At 36.8% G+C, this 22,720-nt stretch overlaps 1 protein-coding gene across 1 annotated transcript; it reads left to right on the plus strand.

The window, feature by feature from the left end:
• The first annotated feature begins 14,785 nt into the window (after positions 1 to 14,785).
• On the plus strand, positions 14,786 to 21,549 carry LOC129263813 (ly-6/neurotoxin-like protein 1). The gene is made up of 4 exons (XM_054901724.2): positions 14,786 to 14,917; positions 17,704 to 17,772; positions 19,881 to 20,020; positions 20,792 to 21,549. Exons 2-4 carry the CDS (start codon positions 17,730 to 17,732, stop codon positions 20,996 to 20,998), a joined length of 390 nt encoding a protein of 129 aa, XP_054757699.2. The 5' UTR covers positions 14,786 to 14,917; positions 17,704 to 17,729; the 3' UTR covers positions 20,999 to 21,549.
• Positions 21,550 to 22,720: the final 1,171 nt, after the last annotated feature.

Genomic DNA, 22,720 nt, shown 5'->3' on the forward strand with positions numbered 1-22,720 from the left:
CCACTTTTTATGGGGGAATATCTCAAATTTTCAGCTCTCTCTTCGCGCTTGCATCAATTAATTATTCAGTTAGAAACCAATTCGTTCATGTTACTAAAAGTGCTTAGAATATCCAGTTCTTAAGTCGTAATATCAAAAGTTTTAGCTCGCGCTTCGCGCCCGCACGACTGTTTAGAAACCCATCCAGTGAAACTGCTTAGAATATGTCTAGTGTCCAGTTAGGAATATCAATTTTTTTAGTTCGCGCTCGCATAATTTATTAAGGAAGATACCCATCCTATTCATAATTAAGTGCACAAAATGTATCGTTTTAGGTCTAAATTTTTTTTTTAAATTCAGCTCGCGCTTTGCGCTCGCAATTATTATTATTATGTTATTATTTTTAACTGATTTCGATGTCAAATACCTCTTTTATAACGTCTCCAAATGAGCAGAATTGGGAATATAATGTAAACACCTTCAAAGAGGAATAAAAGAAGTATTTCAATATAAACATTGCAATTACCACTTGATTAGAAATATATCGATCACGATCCAAATCATCCAATACATTTCATTTCTGGAATTATATCAACAACAAAAAAGAATTAATTTCGATAATAAAGTGCAATCGCCCGATAGCAAATATATATATATATATATTTTTTTTCTCTCTCCGTTATGTGTATTTTTTTTTCTTTCTATTTCTCCCGTTTGTTGTTGTTGGTGTGTTAGTTTGTTCAGCTTTGGGGTCTGATAGGGGGGGCTCATGGGACGGGAGAATGTTCATATACATTCATTCTTTAAATTTGCGTAGTTGTTACGTCTTTGTTTTATTATTTGCTCTATAGCTGCATACATAAGTTGTTGAAATGTTATTTTTGCATGAGTTCAGATTATGTCTCTTTTCTGATACAATTTGCCTGCTATGTTTATTACACTGTTATTTAAATTGTGTATTGCACTGCTGCAATTATCATTTTGTTCTATATTTTCTTGATTATGTATGTAAATTTATTTGAATGAATAATAAAGATCACTACAAAAAAAAAAATATATATATATATATCAGTAGTAGCAAGATCCCAACTGTTCTATTGGGCACCCCCTAGGTAACCTTTCCCACCTTTAGTGCCACTGCCAGACCTACACATCCAAACGTCTATGGGGGGCTGCAAAATGCAGGGCAACGAGGACTGCGAGGTGCCAAAATATCCTCGTGTATTGGTAATTTTATGACCGAATGTATAATTTCTGCACGTTTCTTATCATGTAAAAAGGCTAAATTATAATTGAAAAAAAATGTTCGCTCGCTCGACAATTTAAAAGTTAAAAACTGTTGATTATCGGACCCCCCCCCCTTGAAAAAAATTGTGCCTATATACGTCCATGCCTACTACCCCCCCCCCCCCTCCTTGCTCATCCTTGTTGCTTGCCACCCCCCCCCCCCCCTTACGAAATATGCCAGGTACGCCACTGGCCCCAACGAAATGAAATCAGCTAAGGACTTTATTTTTTTTTTGCAATGCGATATTCCTTTTGATATGAAAGTAGCAAAAGTTATACCCGTTTTTTAAAAAAGATGATAAACGAGAAGTTTGCAACTATCGTCCAATTTCACTTCTCACTTCCCTTTCAAAGTTACTAGAAAAGATAATGTACTCACGCTTAATCAAATTTTTAACCGACTGTCAAATATTATGTGATTCTCAGTTTGGTTTCAGGAAAAAACATTCAACTGTTCATGCTTTACTTTCTTTTATTGATAAGGTGGCAAGTGCCGTCGATAAGTCATTGCAAACTGTTGGTATATTCCTGGACCTTTCCAAGGCCTTCGACACGATCAATCATGATATATTGTTATATAAATTATCACATTATGGTATTCGTGGGAAGGCCTTGGATTGGTTCAGGAGCTACCTCAGTTCTCGTAAACAATTTGTTTCTTATACAGGTATAAATTCTAGTTTGAAATCAATATCTTGCGGAGTACCCCAAGGATCACTCCTTGGTCCCTTTTCATTTTTTACATTAATGATTTTAAAAATTCTTCCAATATTTTGTCATTTATTGTGTTTGCTGATGATTCTAATCTTTTTCTGTCTCACCGTGACCCACATACACTACTTAATATTTTAAATACAGAACTTCAATCAGTTCAGTCTTGGATTAGAGCTAACAAGTTGTCACTTAATGTTAAGAAAACCAATTTTATGATTTTTAGTAATTCTCTCAAAAGTTTACCTGGTCAAGTAGTCATGGATAATGTAAATTTATTACAGATTGAATCCACAAAATTTCTTGGGCTCTATATCGATCATGATTTGTCTTGGAAGTGTCACATAAATTACTTGTGTAAATTGACTTCTAGAAGTATCGGTATTTTAAGCAAGCTAAAATTCTTTTTTCCTGATTATATACTATTAAACTTATATATGACTCTCATTTCATCACAACTAAATTATGGTATATGAGCTTGGAGTAATACAAACAAGACGGTATTAGAAATGTTATTTAAATTACAAAAGCGAGCTATTAGGTTGATTAACCAATCTGACTTTTATGCACACACAAATCCATTATTTAAAAAAAATAAAATCCTGAAAATTCATGATCTTTACGAATTTCATTTGGGTACATTCATGTTTCAACTCTCAAAAGATGATCTACCGGAAATTTTCTCTTCCTTGTTTCAAAGAAACGACCTCATCCATTCTTATCCAACCCGCCAAAGGGACTCATTTCACCTTCCACGTACTCGAACGTTATTTGCTCAAAGAACAATTGTATTTGAAGGACCAAGGTTTTGGAATCATCTTCCAAACGAAATATCTAGCTGTATATCCTTAAGTATATTTAAATGTAAACTGAAATCATTTCTTTTGTCCAGTTATGGACCCCGTTAAGACGCACTGGCTGAATATAAATAATGTATTTGATTTGTACCTTTTTAAACGTATACTGCCTAGTTTGAATTTTTTTCATTCTTCGCTCACCCCCCCCCCCCTTCTATTTCACATTTGTCCACTTTCCCTCTCATTCTTTACCCCGCGATTTTCCGCTAATCTTTGGCTTTTCCTTTGTAGTCTTTTCTTTTTCTTTTGTCCGATCTCCTTGATTACTAATTTCATAATTACTTTAAGGAACCTGCAGACATTACAAGCTCTGCTTTTTATGCAGGTTCCTTCATATTTCACTTTATTTACTGCCATTATACATGTTATATTTTGTATTTTGTATGTAATCAAATGTATTTCTCAATTGTATTATGTTATTATTTTGCTATCTTGTGAAGTATGAAAATAAATTCAATTCAATTCAATACTGTATGAATGTATATATCCTTTTTTTTTAATAACTCATATTATTCACGAATATGGATTTTGTCGAATCTAAATATCATTTAAGATTTGTTATCATTAATTGATCTGTATTTACAATCCATTTTCTTCTTTGTAATTTGTTGTGTAAACAGTATTCCAGTAATCATCCTTTTCTCTAGAGTTTTTTTGTCCCTTGCTACTGCACTAGGCCTGTGACACCTAGTCTGTACTCCAGACCCAGTTATGAAGAAACACTTCAAACCTACTTTGTACTTGAGACAAAACTACAAAACTAAGACCCAACCAAAGACAAAACTAAGACCCTGTACTATGTCTGTGTGTGTGTGTGTGTATTTGAGTTTTGTCAGACGTGTATCAATCAGATACGATTATTTACGTCTGGGACCGACCTTTAACGTCACTATCCGAAAGACGTCACCAGGGCTCGAACCTCGAAGCTCTGCATCAATCTGTAACTTCCGCCACATAGCTTGGATTACAGGCGCACGCCACAACGCCCACAACTAGGTGTCACGCGCGTAAAACATTCCCCATAGACTTGTGTGTTAAAATGGCACTTTTGAAAAATTCATAAAAATTAAATGTGAAATTAGAGGGTCAAATGTTTACTACCTTTGGATAGGATATATATCTGACATTCCATAACTGACCAGAGAAGGGTATCGTAGCCAGCTCATTTTAAAAATAAATCGCCATTTATGAAGATAACTATGATGGGATCAAATTCATCAACTGAAACAGTAAAATAGCACCAATTCTTCCGCCAGTCAAAAAATAGTTCCAAATCATTGATATATCTTCCCAATTTGGGCAAAGGAAGTTCAGTAGTTACCATTTCTAGAATCAGTGTTAGATTTTGAATCATATTCATACACTTTTGTCAATCAGCAATATCAAATTGAAAAAATTCGAACGAATATCCTTAGCCCTCCTGATGTAATTAGGCTCATGGCACCACTAGTTACTATGCAGCTTAGTCTGTACTCAAGACCCAATTATGGAGAAACGCATCAAAGCTACCACCTATATTACTCGAGACAAAACTGCACAACTAAGACCCAACCAACATTCATTCTTGGAGTTCTCATCTTCCATAAAAAAATAGTAGAATTGAACAAACGATAAAAACAAACTTTACAATCTACTATAAAGTTCTCTTAGGGAGGAGTGGACCTGAGAATGGTCACAAAATCTGAGCGGAGTGGACCTTCCTAATCAACACCGCCATGTGCTGCTGCCATCTACGTTCGTTGGTCGGGCCTTAGTTTTGCAGTTTTGTCTCGAGTACATAGGGTATAGGTGGTAGGTTTAAAGTGTTTCTTCATTACTGCGTCAGGAGTACAGACTAGGCTGCATCCAATGAGTATTACACAGGGTCTTAATTTTTGGGCTGTTTATGTCTTAGGTTTGTATCAAGTACATAGGAAATAATCCTAACTGGGTCTGGAGTACAGACTAGGCTGCATACAAATACACAGGGTCTTAGTTTTTAGAAACACTTCAAACCTATAAACCTATATCCTATGTATACTCTGAAAAGGACATAAGTGATGTTTCTGAGTCGTCATCAAATATATTTTCAAAATTATACTATAAATGCTTTCCCATAGCAAAAAAAAAGGAGAATAAGATTAACGTTTTCAATAAGCCATGGATTACACCAGATAGTTTTAAATCAATACGGAAAAAAGATAAATTGTACAAAAGGCAAATCACAAAAAATTATAATAAATCTAAGAAAAAATGCATAACTTATAACAATAAACTCGTTACAGTCTTAAGGCGATCTAAAACAAGCATATTATGAAAAGAAAGTTCAAACACTCCAATGCAACATGGAAACAACACGGAATAATATAAATGGGCTTTTAGGGAATAACAATTCTCTTCAATATCCTAAGGAAATGTTTTTTTAAGATAAATATACTGATAATGATATGAAAGCCAAGTTCTTTAATCATTACTTTAAACACGATGGCTCGGGGGAGCGTTTCATTAAAGGACTTGTCGGTCATTTTATCCGACAAGCCCTGTTTTATCCGACAGTTACCATAGTAACAGTGCCTCTCAGCCAATCAGAATCAAGGAAAGTTGTCAGATCTCACAAGTTGTCGGACACAAATGTTGATGAAACACTCCCCTAACCTAGCCGATAACATAAGATACTCAAAATTAGATTTTTCAAAATATCTCCCCAATAGTAATTTGAATTCATTGTTTCTCAAACCTGTAACTCTAACTGGATTATTAAAGGTATGTACCTCATGGAAATCTTCATATTCCCCTGGTAATGATGATATAATACCTTTGATAGCAAAGAAAAGTGTTCGTGCATTTTCGATACCTTTTTGTTATATAATGAATGTGTCTTTTCAAACAGGAACAATTCCAAATCAACTAAAAATTTCACGAATATTATTTTTAAAAAAGGGCGATAAGCAAAATTTACTATGCAATTATCGACCAATTTCTATATTACCATTTTTTCTTAAATGTTAGAAATATTGATTTTTGTTAAAGATTGAGTAAATTTTTTTATCTAACTCTGTGCTAAAATTATGGAAAAGCCAAAAAAGTTACAATTTTCTTTACAATGTGTTTCTTATGTCTACTGTGGTCTTTCCTAACTCATGATTGGTTGAGAAAGCTATCTTATTTATCCTTCCAAACCGTTAAAAATGATTTAAGTGAAAAATTATCTAATACACTGAAATTATACTGTTAGAGATTTATGCGACTATTGGCTATCCATAGTTAAACCACAACTTTAAACCAGTGTTTAAATTAAACCCGACTTCAGAATACGGGCCTTATTGTTTAAGTTGTACAAACCATTGGTTTCCTGTTCTATGTAATTATTTCCCATTGTATCTTATACATACTTGTTTTGGGCCACTGGTGAACAGCTCTTAGCTTTTCATTGGGTCCATACCTTATGTATTAATGCTTTATTTAATTGTACGCATTGTTAATTTGTGTTTTTATTGTTTTTACACATGAATTTAAATGAAAAAAAAGTAAATGAAATAGGTGGTAGGTTTGAAGTTTGTCTGGGTAACTGGGTCTAGATCACAGACTAGGCTGCATACCAATGATTATTACCCGGGATTACAGTCTTAGTTTTGTAGTTGGTTAGGTCTTAGTTTTGTAAAAAGAAAATTTGTAGTATATATATATTGGGTCCTGGGTCTTAGGTCTCATGTCATCGTTTTGTAGACACCCCTAAATATGTTCTTTCCCATCCGAATCTTGTAAACTTAATATTGTTTTATTCTACTTGCAGCTTACAAAAAAAATCACAATAATGCTAGCTCTTAAAGGTTATGATTTTTTTTTCAATGAAAAACAATTGTATGTACGGGCTTGATAAAGTTAAGATATCTTTAATGTGTTATATAATACCTTGTCCTCGCTGCCGTGTGATCCTTTATACGAAAGCCACGATTGGCCTTTCGTAACTGATCGTAAAAAAATGTTTCAACCATTCAACAGTTTTCTACAATCAATACGATTGTCACGACTGATCTGATACGATCTAATAAGATCTTTACGATTAGTCAACGATTAAGACCGACGTTTTAATCGTTGCGCAAATCGTGACGGTGGGAACTATAGGTATTAGTTCGAAAACATAAGAAGTAGGCATTTTTATAGAACATTATTAAAGAAACAACAAATCTAAGACAAGCATTATAAAAATGATGTTACCAAATGAAGCCAAATTTAACTTTAAAAAGGTGAAAATTTTGGAGTGTTATTGCAACATTTATGTATGCCGTCAGTGTCCTGCGATCCTTTACGAATGCCACGATTGGCCTTTCCTGACTGATCGCGATGACGTTTGAACTATTCATATTTTTTCTAGGTTCGATACGATTGCCTCGACTGATCTGATACGATCATCACGATTTCTCCACTCGATCATTTCTCCTTATTTTATTATAAATTTCATTCGGTTTCTTAAAAGGTAAAAAATTCTACCCCAGAAAAAAGTTGATTTAAATAAATAGAAAAAAAATCAAACTAGCATAACGCTAGAAATTTCATCAAAATCGGATTTAAACTAAGAAAGTTATGACATTTTAAAGTTTTGCTTATATTTCACAAACCAATGACATGCTCAACTCAGTGACATGCAAATTTCTTTTCTTTTTTATTGTTTGAATTATACAGTATTTCATTTTTTATAGCTTTAACAATACGGACCAACTTGACTGAACCATAACGTTGAAACAAAATAATTCCACCTGTTTAGGAGGAATAAAACTTTTTTTCACATGAAAATGAGGAGAAAAGTAGAATATATCATATTTCATACACTGCAAAAACTCTGGTGTTGATTTAACACCAGCCCGGAATCTATATATGTCCACACCAGAGAAGGGTTAAGCAACACCAGTTTCGTTTTGGTCTATTAAAAACACCAGATAGGTGTTTATACAACACCAATTTGTATTAAAACAGCATCGGTTTGATTCCAAACTGGTGTTGTTTCAATACTTCTCTGGTGTGGACATATATAGATTCCGGGCTGGTGTTAAACAACACCGGCGTTTTGCAGTGTATAATCAAATACAAAAGAAATAGTGAGTGGATGACGTCATCTATCTCCTCATTTGCATACGACCAGGATGTAAATATAACAATTTTGTGAAATTAAGCGAAATTTTGAAATGTCATAACTTTTTATTTTACATTCAATTTTAATGAAATTTTCAGTGTTGTGCTCGTTGGATTTTCTCTTTTTATTCAAATCAACTTTTGGTGGGGTGGACTTGTCCTTTAATCAATGAGCAATGGAATATCAATTTTCTCCATAACTATTAAAATAAATAATATGATTTTGTGTTTTTATTGGTTTTGAATGGCTAAAGCTTACATGTTTTGTTACGAATATTTATCTGCCCTATGAATATGTAAAAAATACTTTTATTCTTGTACTATTTTCTGTATTATGAATATTTCCTTTTTCATAAACAAGAGTTTTTGTTGATTTATATTGTAACATTTTGCAATGTACCGCTGTAGGCCAACTATGATTCTATCGGAATGAATGCAGTTAATACTATTACAACCCCCTCCCCCTTCATACAAAGATAGAAAGCAACAACAACAAATGAATAAAAATATAATTTAAAAATAGGACAAATTAAGACAACCGTTTAAATCTAGGAGCGACTTATGACAGTAGTGGTGTCTTTTCTTCACCGTGGACCTATCGAGCTTCCTCTCTGATTGTTTTTTTTTAATAATAATATTATAACAAACCAATCAGCTAAAACATAAACTAGATACCATATTGTGGTATCTAGTAGATACCATATTAGATACTAGTAGATACTATAGTAGATACCATATTATGGTATCTCTAGTTTATGTTTTAGCGTTGTTACGTCACGTTTCGGGGCAACAACCGCATTGCACAATAACTATAAAAGCCCAGTTCCCTATCTCCCTTTTCTTATTCATGAAAAGCCATAAATCGATTGAATTCCTATATGCTTTGAAATTACATACCCCGTAGCCGTGTCTATTGCTTGATTAAAACCTACAGGGCAATATTCACTTTAAAAGAAAGGTTACAGTATAGTTTTGCATTGTTACGTCACGTTTCGGCGCACCAGTTGCCATAATTAACTGTTTTACATAATAACTTTCATCAGCATGGAGTAAAATTTACACTCCTCCTCCTTTTTTTTTCTCCTCTTCCTGCAACTGCCAGCAACGACACCATCATTATCATTAATTATCACTACTGCTTCATTGTATCTTCGTTATTACTATCATCATGATCATCACCATCATCATATTCATCATCTTCATCATCATCATCTTCATCATCTTCATCATCATCATCATCTCATCATTATTATCGTCATCATCATCATCATTATCATCATCATTATCATCATCATTATCATCATCATCATCATTATAATCATTATCATCATCATTATCATCATTATCATCATCATCATCTTCATCATCATCCCCTCCCATTTACTATTTTTTAGGCTATCACCTTCTCCCTCCCTCCTCCTCCTCCTCTTCTTCTTTTACTTCTTTTTCCTTTTCATTTTCTTCGTCTACTACTTCTTCGACGATCTTCTTCTTCTTCATTTCCCTTTCTTCTTCTTTTCTTTTTCCTTCTGTCCTCTAACTTCACTACTCACTGTACTACCATAACTACAACTGCTGTTGCTGCTACTACTACTGCTGCTACTACTACTACTACTATACTTCTACTACTACTACTACTACTACTACTACTACTACTACTGCTACTACTATACTTCTACTACTACTACTACTACTGCTACTACTACTACTACTACTACTACTACTATACTTCTACTACTACTACTACTACTACTACTACTACTATACTACTACTACTACTACTACTACTACTACTACTACTACTACTACTATACTACTACTACGACAACGACTTCTTCTACTACTACTACAACTAGTGTTACTACTACTATTATCACTATTACTACTACTACTACAACTAGTGGTACTACTACTATTATCACTATTACTACTACTACTACTACCAGCGGCGTAACAGGGGTCGGTGGCCAGGGGGGGGGGGTTAAGAGCCAAAAATTTCCCGGTCATATCATGGTATGAACAGGCGTAATGGTGTAATGAGGCGACTATTTTGAGAAGGCCAGATATTGCCTATCGGGCAGAATTTATCTTATAAAAAAATTGCGAGCGACCGAAGCGAGCGAGCCAAAATTTTGACCTTTTTAATACAAAAAAACAAATTTTGTGATAGATTTTGACATGATATCCAATGAATGACTCTTTTTTGTTGTCTGTACGCCACTGTGAACTGTGGGTGCAGTATATAATAGCACATGTGCTAAAAAGCTGCTTTATATAAGTCCTGAGCGAGCGGAGCGAGAAAAAAATCACCTTTTCATGAGAATCTAACTCTGAGCTATTTTTTTACATTATATACAGTAAATAAAATCATATCCTACACTATTCCGCAGGGCCCCCAAGAAAACAGTGCTTAGTCCACTGATGGGGTTACCCTGGGTAAACAAAACGAAATAAATAAATGAATAAATTCCTTGGCTTTTCTTTCTTCCTTTTTTGTTCTTGTTTGTAGAACTTTTTGGGGCCATGACCCAACCTTTCCATACGCAGTGCTGTGCGGTTGGGGTTCGGGGCGGAGCCCCCGGAACTTTTTGATATCAAAGCCATTTAAACCTCGCAGATTGCCGCTATTTTAATCAAATCGCGGGCATATACAGAATATAGCTTTTACACAACACATTAATTCAACCCAGTTGCGCAAAAGTCGCCAGCGTGCAAAGCGAGCTGGAAAAAAAAATTGCCTATTGAAATTAAATTCTAATTATGTGAAAGATTTTTCCATTATATTAAGCAAATAACACATTTCATTGTTTCCATTCCTTTTATTACACGTTGTCTCCTATAATTTATTCTATTTCCTCTTGGGTGTGGAACCAAGACCCCCCCCCCCCCCCCCGCGCCTGTATGCATGTGATTGAACGGGGGGGCGGGCGTTATAGAGCCAATTGAAGAGCCCCTACTGGGTGGCGTCTGGGGCAAAGCCCCGGTAGCTTATTTGCATAAAATTTAGCAAGCATATAGCACAATGTTGTATGCAGTTCGTCTTTCTTTCCGCTCTTTAATTTCAATCATCGGCAGCCCGGTCGTGTTATGTTTTTTTTTTTTCCCGTTTCTTTGTTTTCCAATTTAGCTTTTGATTAATTACATTCTACCTTCGTTTCCCGCTATTGTTTGCCATTTTGTCATCTTTTAATTTATTTCCCACCGTGTTATTGCATTACAGAGGCCCATTTCGGAATTATTTGTTATTTCTCAAATGTTCTTCTTTCGTAGATTTTCCCGCTTTCCTTCCTTTTCCATGAAAAAAAGAGTTTTTTCTTCGTTTTCTTTTCACTTTTCCCTTTCCCTTTCCTTTTCCTTCTTTCCTTTTCCCCTTTCCTTCCCCTTTCCCTTTCTTTCTCCCTCCTTTTTTTCTTTTTCCCGTTTTTCTTGTATTTTCCCGGTGAAATCCGCCAGGGGGCAGCTTGCCCCCCCCCCTGCCCCCCGCCTGTTACGCCACTGACTACTACTACCACTACTACTGCTGCTACAACTACAACTAGTAGTGCTACTACTATTATCACTATTACTACTACTGCTACCGCTACTAATACACTCCTTCTAATACTCCTTTAAAACTACCACTGACATCATCATTGTTTGTTATAAAAAAAACAAGAACAATCTTCTTCATCTGTTCATGAAATAACGTTTCAATTCTTTTCGAGATAAAAATTTCGTATCAGATCGTACTCTGTAGTCGGTTTAAACCTACATACTTTTCTTCTTCAACAATACAATTAAATCGCTCTCGAGGAACTTCCTTGTTTGAGCCAAACTGAAGATTGTTGAATATAGAAGGAAACAATCTATTTTTAGGTGCCATTCTCGCAAATGTTTGGACTCACATGATCAAGGAAATCGCTCCCATTAAATGACGTAGAGGAGGGGGCGGGGGAGGGCTTAAGGCCAAGGAACCAAAAAAATTCCAGGACCAATAAAAGGGAGAAAAGGAAAGCAATAAAAGGTTGGAAATATGATACTATCTTATGAATATTACGTCATAGACAATCATAACTTAAAAAAAAATGGTCACAATTGTCCTCTTTTTCTTCGCTCGCCGTGGCTTTTACATGGACCTGGCCACGGAGGATTATCTATTGTTACTGAGGTGCTGTGCCATCCCCAATAGAATACTAGTAATCCTCCGTGGCCAGGGTTGAGTCGGCAAAATATGGGTAAATCTCTTGCTGAAGGAAAACACACCATGGCTTGGAATCGAACCCACGTCCCTCATATTGACTAGTCTGCTGGGCAAACCCTTCACTCGAGTTAAGGGTCTGAATGTGCAGCCTACTCATGCCTTGTGTACTGAAGGTTTTGCATGTGCTAGTCTTTGCGTGGAGGCACACTTATTGACCAAAGTTCCAATCAGGGTCTGTGCCTGCAGACTACATATTGACAGAGAAGAATGATGACCACTAGACCTCAAAACTTTCATTTAGTATACCATGTTGATATTGAGCCCACTTACTAATTTGGTCGGGCAAACATCGTTCGGCTTTTATCTTTTACATCAAAAAGCTATAAATAGTACTTGTTCAAACATCGCAGTGTCCTCAAAGAATCGATCGATGTGCTAGCTTTCGCACGCTAAGGAGGCTGAAGGGGTTGTTAACCCATCAAAAATTGTTTGAACAACGTAATCCGAGAGGCTTTTTACCTCTAAGACCAAACAGACCAGTGGCGAGTTACTAGAAAGTTTATTTATGGAATAAATAAAAGTTGTCACTTCTGACCATGGACCTATTACGTAATAGGTCCATGCTTCTGACGAAGGTTTTCGTGGCGAAGAGGAAGGGTGAAATAGTTTCACGCATTGGCGGATCCAGAGGGGGGGGGGGGCACAGCCGGCCCGTGCCCCCCCCCCCCCTTGAGAGGCACAATTGAAATTTGAAATGTAAAAATGCTGTTAAAACAGAAGTTTGCACCCCCCCCCCCTTGAAAATGTAGATATATATATTTTTTTTTGCTTGTCAAATTTTTCCTCCGGAAAACGTGCCCCCCCCCCTTTGGAAAATCCGGGATCTGCCCCTGATTACCCCATATTTTCTGTTTCTGTTTATTCTGTTTATCGTAACTCCCGTAGGAACTCGACAGGGCACCGTTTTGCTGGTAAACGCCAAGCTGGTATATAACCAATTACCTCGGAAACATTTTACGTCTTGGCTGTCGTTATAGACGACAGATACTACTCTCGGGCCTTTTTATCAAAGTGGAGACAATGGCAGAGTAGGGATTCGAACTCACAACCTTGCGATTATGAGTCCAATGCTCTAACCACTGGACCACACGACCTGTGTTATGAATAAAAGACTGGCATCATCAATGATTTTAGAAGCTGAATGAAAAATAATTATAGGACAAGAACACCCTAACACAAAAAAAAACAAAAACAAAACGTTGATGTGAATTGAAGGAGAACAATTCCAAAAAGCATAAACCCGATAATTTCAGCAAAATAAGATGTAAAATATAGTTATGGCATTTCAAAATTTCGCTTATTTTCGCAAAACAGTTACATGAACACAGTGGCGTACCGTGGGTCGAGGCATTGGGGGGGGGGCACCACCAAAAATTTGTGTGCCCCCCCCCCCCCCCGATAACTATTATTGTATTTTTTTATTATTTGCTTTAGCTGCATACAGTAGTTGTTGAAATGTTATACAATTGAGAGGCACAATTGAAATTTGAAATGTAAAAAATGCTGTTAAAACAGAAGTTTGCACCCCCCCCCCCTCGAAAGTGTAGATATATGTATATTTTTTTGCTTGTCAAATTTTTCCTCCGGAAGTTGTTGAAATGTTATTTTTGCATGATTTCGGATTATGTCTCTGTTCTGATACGATTTGTCCATGTTTATTACAGTGTTATTTGATCTGTGTATTTACAGCTGCAATAATCATATCATTTTATATTTCCTTGATTATGTATGTATGAAATTTATTTGAATGAATAATAAAGATCACTACAAAACAAAACTATTACTATTTGTATTTTCATTATCTTCCTTCTTCTTTATTGGAAAATACAACTTGCTGAAATTGCCAATTTACAGTATTCATGAATGGCAATATAGCATAGCAAATAAACAAAATCATCATAAAGTATTGTATCAAAGCTTGAATCTACTTTCGAGATATATTTATATCTCATGGCAAAGGTAAATTGGATAATCAAGTATGGATAATGAACGAACAAGTTAGTATATAAATGACATATTAGCGTGAGTGATGAATACGTTGATAGATTCATCAAAAAGCGAGCGCGAGTTTGTGCTGCTATGGTAAAAATATACTTTTGAAACTATAATTAATACGAAGTACATTACATGCATCCCTGTCGAAACATTTCATGTTCCAGCTTTGGAATTTACAATTATGATATTCAAACAAAGTGAAGTGTTGGAAAGAAATGTCGATGTTTGTTTATCATTGCATATTCGAAAACGAAATGAGAAGTCAATTTTGTCAATATTTTGTTACTATGTATGATTGCGGCTTCGATATTCAAAACATTAGGTTAAAGTAAGCCAACGCATGGTGTCTTCTGCTGAAGGCCTCCTTTGCGACAGCAATACTAGCCCGGGTTTTCATTTCCTAGTGTTGGCATGGTTGGGGTTGTAGCTAGTTTTGGTACGTTGCTAAGCGCCGTTCATTTCATCATTGATTTTTGTGTAAGTAACTGACCAATGAGCGCCCTGCTCTGGGGGTAAAAAACTGCCCAGGCATGGCTTCAATTTAAAGCTTTCTAAACGGATGGATGCTCTAAGCGCGATGACAAAGAGGGGGTTTCTTTAATATGACATTGTTCTTTTTTTAACCCTTTCAAGAGGAAGGTGGCAAGGGCGTTTATCGCTTACGAAATCATTTTTAATCGAGACTTTCGTCAAACATAGACACTCGTCCACCCGCTCAACTTCAGCGTGCGTCTAAAAGGTAAGCGTCGGAGTTCGAGTTTTCATTTTGTTAACTTTCTTCGTTTTAATGACGAGTTTGAGTTGGAACTCGTCTTTTATATATTTCAATATTACTTTATGTTTATTAACCGTTTCTCCATGGTCCGTTTTTTTTTTGGGGGGGGGGGGTAGGACATGTACACCGTATAAGCAATCCCCATGACAACGATCCACGCTTCTTGTTTTTATCAAAGTTTTGTTCGTTTTATTTGACTTTACAAACGATGGTCGTTTGGCAGAAGACTATATTTGAACAAGTGTCGTTATAAACCTTTCCTATATAAACTAATGACATTTACAATTCATCGTGTTAATTTAGTGGTCTAGACTTAATTGATGTAGTTTGTAGATTTCTATAGGTGTTTTTTTCATAGATGTACATTGTCTTCAATTACTGATGTAAGGACCCCATTGAAAATAAGCCATCTCGGCTTTCATGGGCAATCCTGTCAAGGTATACACTTCTGTTCAGATTTTCTTGTATTTGTTCATAGTTACCTGACAAATAAAATCAATCAATCAATCAATGGAGCATGTTGCATGAAACGTTGACCATTAAAAGATTCTGGAAAACAAAGATTATACAATGGACATTCTAGTCAAGTCAATCCTGACGTTCATGCCATAATCAATATAATGATTGTGGGCATTAACGGAAAGACAAGACATTTAACACATTCAAAAACTGGATTTTTTTTTTTTTTTTTTTTAATTATTCTTTTTTGCCGGTCTTTGGGGTCTTTCTTCTTCTTTTACTTCCGATGAGGGCAGTCCTCTTTGTAGAGTAGAGTCGTACTTGACTGAGGCCGCTATCCAGAAGCGTACGCAGGATTTTTGAAGGGGGTGGGGATTCAAGCTGAATGAAATGTTTCCAACCAAAAAAAAAGGGGGGGGGGTCTTCACCACAAATTTTAGATCGTTTCCTACCCCAAAAAAATTGACAAGCAAAAAAACAATATTAAAAAAAACCTGCAGAAAAACTTTAGGGAAAGTGGGGGGGGGGGGGTGGTTTGAACAAAACTGAAAGGGGTTTGGACACCTGTACCCCCTCCCCTGCATACGCTACTGCCGCAGTAGCCTCTTGTCGAGGCCCTGGCGGCTGCTTCCCGAGCGAAGCGAGGGATTTCCTAATTCGCGAAGCGAATTAGGCCTGGCGCGAGACAGGGCCTCTTGACATCTGAGCTGAATTATATAATCATGAGGAACGTCTTTCTAATGAATATACACGAGTCATGATTACCGGTCACCTATAGTAAACCAATGAAATGTCAAAGCTGTTTCGTCCGGGGTTCGGAATACTATAGTAGTCCACTATTCTGCAGGGGATTCATTTAATTGCGGGACACTAAAGGGGATATAACGAGCAAAATGATACAAGTAGTGGTACTACTACTGCTAGTACTGGCCGTAACAGACCCATCGCCGCCCCGAAACTTCCCGGGAGATACTGGTCAGCCGCTGGTCAGACTCGATTTTAATAAAGGGGAAGCAACTCTGCACAGCGGAGATCGATAATCGACGCATAGTGGAATCGCATGAAATATAACATTTTTTCCATATCCTGTGGGAAGATTCACAAAAACATCTCGTCCATTCAGTGCAGATTTAATTTCATCGACTTGCAAATCCTTAAATCGGTCAATATTCAGCATTTTCAATGCTCTTTGATATTTCGTCGTCACTCTTCGCCAAGAATCCACGGGTCGCCTTTCAAGATGATCTCATGAATATTCAATATGACGTCATAGCGGCCCGCGCTCTCATTCGATGATTTTCACCGACCAGTTCTTGGTCGGAATATTGGTAAAGACAATAAAAAACAAAAGAAAGTCGGTGAAATTCGGCTCAGATGTCAAGAGGCCCTGTCTCGCGGCGCTCTGCTTCGCTAGATCCCTTGCTTAGCCATGTTCGCTCGGAAAGCAGCCGACAGGGCCCCGGCAAGAGGCTACTGCCGCAGTCAAAAAAACACAATGTTATCAATGTGTTAAATGACAATTCCGTTTTATGCAGCGGGTCTCTGATCGTCATTTTATGGTGTAGGTATGATTTACTAAGTAAACATAACGGTGATAATGGGTATTAGATTCTACTACCCAAAGTCGTTATAATTAAGTCATTTTGTGCTAGGCCGGCTTCCTTGTTGTATTTTGCGCAATGATCTGAAGATTATCTGGATGGGCGGTCGCACGCTGATTGGCTATTCAGAATTGCACAGATCAGTAACCCCCTTAACAAGTTTTTCGTGGGCTTTATTTACACATTTTGGCCCCTAAACAAGTTGTCGCCAAAATATGACATCGGGGAAAAAGCTTGGGAATAAAAACAGACCCTAAACACGTTTGGCTAGTCTTAAAGACAAAGCTTGGGGGGAACATACCCTAAATACGTTTGACCCCGCGATTGACCATTGACCAGTCTTTCAAAACCACCCTTTTTCTTGAAAGTCGGTGTTTTTGATACCCTTAACGAGTCCACGCGCGGACCGCGTCCAATACTGAAAAAACACCCTTTTAAACGCGTTTTTTTTTTGCCTGCCCCCCCCCCCCCCCCATCCGGGAAAAGAATATGAAGAACAAGAACAAGAACAAGAAAAGAAAAGTGAGAAGAAGAGAAGAAGAATAAGAAGCAGAAGAAGAAGAAGAAAAGAAGAAGCAAAGGAAAAGGAGAAGAATAAATATAAGAGGAAAGAAAAGGTTCGTACGTTGTCGGCTACGTTGGACAGAATTTTTCAACTGTTTAAAATATTTTTTTTCTATTTTTCTGCAGGTAGAACAACTAAACCCATCCTCACCATGAATACCCTTCTTACTTTGTTCATTCTTGCAGCCTGCGTAGGTAAGTGAAAAAATACAAATCAATTTAAAGTTTAATACAATTCTCGTGAGATTATAAATAGTTCCGAAGGTGATTTAAAATATTGATTATAACGTGCTTCAATGTTACTTTAACGTTGAAGGGTTTCTAGAAGGGGTGCACCCGACTGTAAAATATATGATTTCAAACAGATGTAGTAAAATCAAACAAACAAATAAACTTAAGTGTCATCAATATTGGACAAGGAATTACAAAGTTATCATAATTTTAAAGCTTTGCGTTATGTCGGTGAATAAGTTCTCTGTGTGCATGCCTTTTTATTTTTTGTCATCCTAAAACGATGTAGCTTTGTTAAAGGGATAGTCCAGGCTGGTAATATTTATATCTCAATAAATAGAGTAAAATTCACACAGCAAAATGCTGAAACTTTCTCATCAAAATCGGATCGCAGATAACGAAGTTATTGAATTTTAAATGTTTGCATTATTCAGGTGAAACAGTTATAGGCATGTCTTAATGAGTATTCATTAGGTGGGCTGATGATGTCATATCCCCACTTGTTCTTTTGTATTTTATTATATGAAATCAACGTTTATTCAAAAATTTTCTACAAAGAACTAAAACAATTGGATTGACAACTGATTAAGTGTTAGTAATTGCCACAACTTATTTCATCATAATGGAGACATATCATTTACGCATGTATGAAAAAAATGAAACATTTATGATTTCATGTAATAACATAACAAAAGGGAAAGTGGGGATGTGACATCAACTGCCCACATAATGCATATAATGAATATTCATCATGTTCATGACGATGTGCATATGACTGTTTTCACAAAATATTGATAAATTTTAAAATTCAATAACTTCGTTATTTGTTATCGGATTTTGATGAAATTTTCAACATTTTGCTTTGTGAAGTTTACTCTATTTATCAGGATATTAATATTTTCAGCCCAGACCATCCCTTTAAGAAAATATTTATACTCAAGAAATGGATAAGGCTACTGGTCGATCAAATCAAAGTCTAATTCAAAGGTTGTTGGACAAGATGAAACATAATTATGCCTTTCAACATGCGTGATTTGATTTGAACAGAAAAAGCAAATTCCGACAAAAAATTAAAGATTTCATACACTGCAAACACTCCGGTGTTGATTTAACACCAGCCCAGAATCTATATTATGTCCACACAAGAGAAGTGTTAAACAACGCCAGTTTCGTTTTGGTCTAACACCAGAAAGGTGTTTATACAACACCACTTAGTATTAATACAGCATCGGTTTAATTCCAAGCTGGTGTTGTTTCAATACTTCCCTGGTGTGGACATATATAGATTCCGGGCTGGTGTTAAATCAACACCGGAGTTTTTGCAGTGTAGAAGTCTGACACGAAATGACAAAGTTATGCAGACATTATAAAGGTTTGCATTATCGGCAAACCAGTTCGTTGCATTTTTTTTTATTAATTGCTTAAGTCAACCTAAAATAATAAAGTTTATTGTGGAAATATAACTATCAGGGATGGATTTAGCTTCTTCTTTTTTCAAGGGGGGGGGGTTGACCACGGCCATGGGAACAATTTTTGTTGAAGGGGTGCTAGTGCACATTTGGTGCTAGTGCATTTTTGGTCCCGAAAAAAATGTGAAAAGCACACTAAAGTACAGTAAAGAGGAAAGTGCAGCCGGGGGTTAACACCCTAGCCCCTCCCCCCCCCCCCCCCGGTAGATCCGCCACTGACTATGAAGTGGTTAAAGTTCAATCAACTAAAGTTAAGTTTAATGGTTGTTTAATAATAAGATGAAACATATGTCTTGGTCTCCATTCACCGGTGTGTTGGCTCAGTTGGTATAGAGCGTCCGTCTTAAAGCCGGGAGGTCGGGAGTTCAAACCTCGGCCGCGTCAGACCAAAAGACGTTAAAAGATGCGAGAGGCTGCCGCCCTGTTTAATATGAGGTCAACAAAAAAAGGGATGGAGCTACGTTGATCTGGCATTGCACATGCACACTCAGTGGCTATTGGGCAAAAATAATTTTCGGAGTATCTAGCTCTATTTCTGATTTCATTTCGAGCAATGAAATAAGGATCTTCATTTTTTATGTTTCTTTTTTTTTCATTTCGAAGCTCCCCTGTACGCACTGGATTGCTACTCGTGTGGTTACGTCACCGGAGTCGGTGGAGCTGACTGTCTAGATACCTTTGATACTTCTACGGTGAACTCCAGCAGTGATGTTTCAACGGCTACTTGCACAGGACAATGCTCGGTATGTTTTTTTTTTTTTTTTCCTCCCTTCCTTCCTCCCTCCCTCCCTCCCTCATAGTTGCCTATGAGACACGATTTTATAAAATGCGACATCAGACAAATTTTCAAGCATCCTCGGTCGAAATCCATCGTTGAGGGCACCAGTATAATCTGAGACTGCCTAATATAGTATATTGTTACTATGGCAACACAATTTCCGACACATGCAATAATATGTCCAGCACATCTTTACCTCAAAGTCAAGCATCGACGCTCGTGCTGTAGCTGGGATCCTCAGAAACATGTGTATATAAGGTCACTTCCCAATCTCAGTACAGGCCTTCGCATAAAAGAATAGGATTTCTGTATGACATCGTAAGATCTATGCATGGAGGTCAACAAGCCCACCGAGCTAGGGATCGGTCGCACGCCTCCTGTAAAATATCCGCTCTGCTTTCTGTACTGTATAGCAAACAATTACCTATCAGGAAAAGATATAATGCGATGCTCTTATATCTTCATTTTATTTTATTTATTTTTTTCATTTTCAGTTCTATCTAATCAGGGTGGCCTCATCAGTTAACAAACTGCTGTCCTTGAAGGCCCTGATACTGTCCTCAAGTCCCTGAGATATAGGCATATCTTGGGCTATTTGATACGAACACATATAGGTGTAGGTGGTAGCATCAACGAAGCCCTCAAACTCGTAAAATACATCAAATAAAATACGACGTCCACTGTCAGTACAATCCTGATATTTTTAAATGTTCTCTATCTCATTTTTCATCTGCAGAAAACCAGCGTAACTGTCAGCAGCGAAGTGACCGCCCTGGCCAGAGCATGTGTAGCTAGCTGTACCGCTGGGTGTGTCTCGCTCTTTGGGATCAGGACGTGCACAAACTGCTGCAGTACAGATAATTGCAACAGCGCCACCAACGTTCAAATGAGCATCATTGCCATGATGGTTGCTCTTCTCCTCGCCCTTGGAATTTCACGATGAGAGGACGACATCCGATTTCGTATTGTGGGAGGGGGGGGGTTGTATTTTGGTAACATAAAAGTTGAAATGCACAATGGCAGTCCAAGCTCTTCGGTACTTCAAGTAGGCCTAAATCTTTCTCCGTGTTATGCCCGGATTGGGGGATCCCTGGTATTTAGAGCTGAAGTCGGAGCTTTAAGATGGACACCTCCCTTATTACAAAGTTTGATCACTGCAATGTCAGGCAAGCACAGAAAAAAATAGCGCCACAATGTGCTCAAATGCAACCACTCTTGGTCAAACTCTGTAGGTGGGTGCTTTTTCTGAATCAATGGAAGAAGATCGACGGCAAATAATTTAGGTAAACTTTACTTTAGATTTGAGGTCTAGAAAACCACTTTTGTGGGCATCATGTTTCTTGATGCGAAATATTCGAGTCGTGTATACAATTTTTAGTGGACAATGTATTTTCATAGGAAAATGAGTTTTATATTCATTGTAAATATTCATCGTTTTTTATCATGTGGTTTATCGAAATTAATAAAAAATAAAATCAATAAAAACTGACAAAATTTGTACTCTAATTGCAATCTTTTGAAGACAGAAAAATAATGAATAAAGATGCGCACTTTGTGCAGGCAATGTTGTTTTAGGTGGTGGTGCTAATGATGATGGTGATGATGATGATAATGATAATGATAATGATAATGATAATGATCATGCTTATGGTGATGATAATGATGACGATGATCATGGTGATGATCATGATGTAGTGATGATCATGGTGATGACGATGGTAATGATGATGGTGATGATGATGGTGATGATGATGGTAATGATGATGATGACGATGATGATGGTAATGATGATGATGATGATGGTGATGATGATGATGATGATGATGATGATGATGGTGATGATGATGATGATGATGATGGTGATGATGATGGTGATGATGATGATGATGGTAATGATGATGATGGTAATGATGATGGTGATGATGATGATGGTGATGATGATGATGGTAATGATGATGATGATGATGATGACGATGATGATGGTAATGATGAAGATGAAGATGATGATGATGATGATGATGATGGTGATGATGATGATGGTAATGATGATGATGATGATGATGATGGTGATGATGATGATGATGGTGATGATGATGATGATGATGGTAATGATGATGATGATGATGATGATGATCATGGTGATGATCATGGTGATGATGATGGTGATGATGATAGTGATGATGATGAAGATGATGATGATGATGGTGATGATGACGATGATGATGGTAATGATGATGATGAAGATGATGATGATGATGGTGATGATGATGATGATGATGATGGTGATGATGATGAAGATGATGATGATGATGATGATAGTGATGATGATGATGGTGATGATGATGATGATGATGATGATGGTGATGATGATAGTGATGATGATGAAGATGATGATGATGAAGATGATGATGGTGATGATGATGATGATGATGATGATGATGATGAAGATGATGATGATGATGATGATGATAGTGATGATGATGGTGATGATGATGATGATCAGCATGATCATGATGATGGTGATGATGATGGTGATGATGATGACGATGATGATGATGATGATAATAGTGATGACAACCTTTTCTTCTTTTTGTCCATAAAATTGCTTATAGGTTTTCCAAAAAGCGAACGCGAAGTGATATTGGTGCAGTCGGCATAGTCGGTG

The sequence above is a fragment of the Lytechinus pictus genome, chromosome 6, assembly GCF_037042905.1.
Source record: "Lytechinus pictus isolate F3 Inbred chromosome 6, Lp3.0, whole genome shotgun sequence".
NCBI lineage: Eukaryota > Metazoa > Echinodermata > Echinoidea > Temnopleuroida > Toxopneustidae > Lytechinus > Lytechinus pictus.

Bases quoted from the DNA above. Each gene is read 5' to 3' on its own strand.
- LOC129263813 (XM_054901724.2), top strand. From the start codon at position 17,730: ATGAATACCCTTCTTACTTTGTTCATTCTTGCAGCCTGCGTAG. The intron at 17,773-19,880 runs GTAAGTGAAAAA...TTCATTTCGAAG, and splicing joins CATTCTTGCAGCCTGCGTAG to CTCCCCTGTACGCACTGGAT. The intron at 20,021-20,791 runs GTATGTTTTTTT...TTTCATCTGCAG, and splicing joins CTTGCACAGGACAATGCTCG to AAAACCAGCGTAACTGTCAG.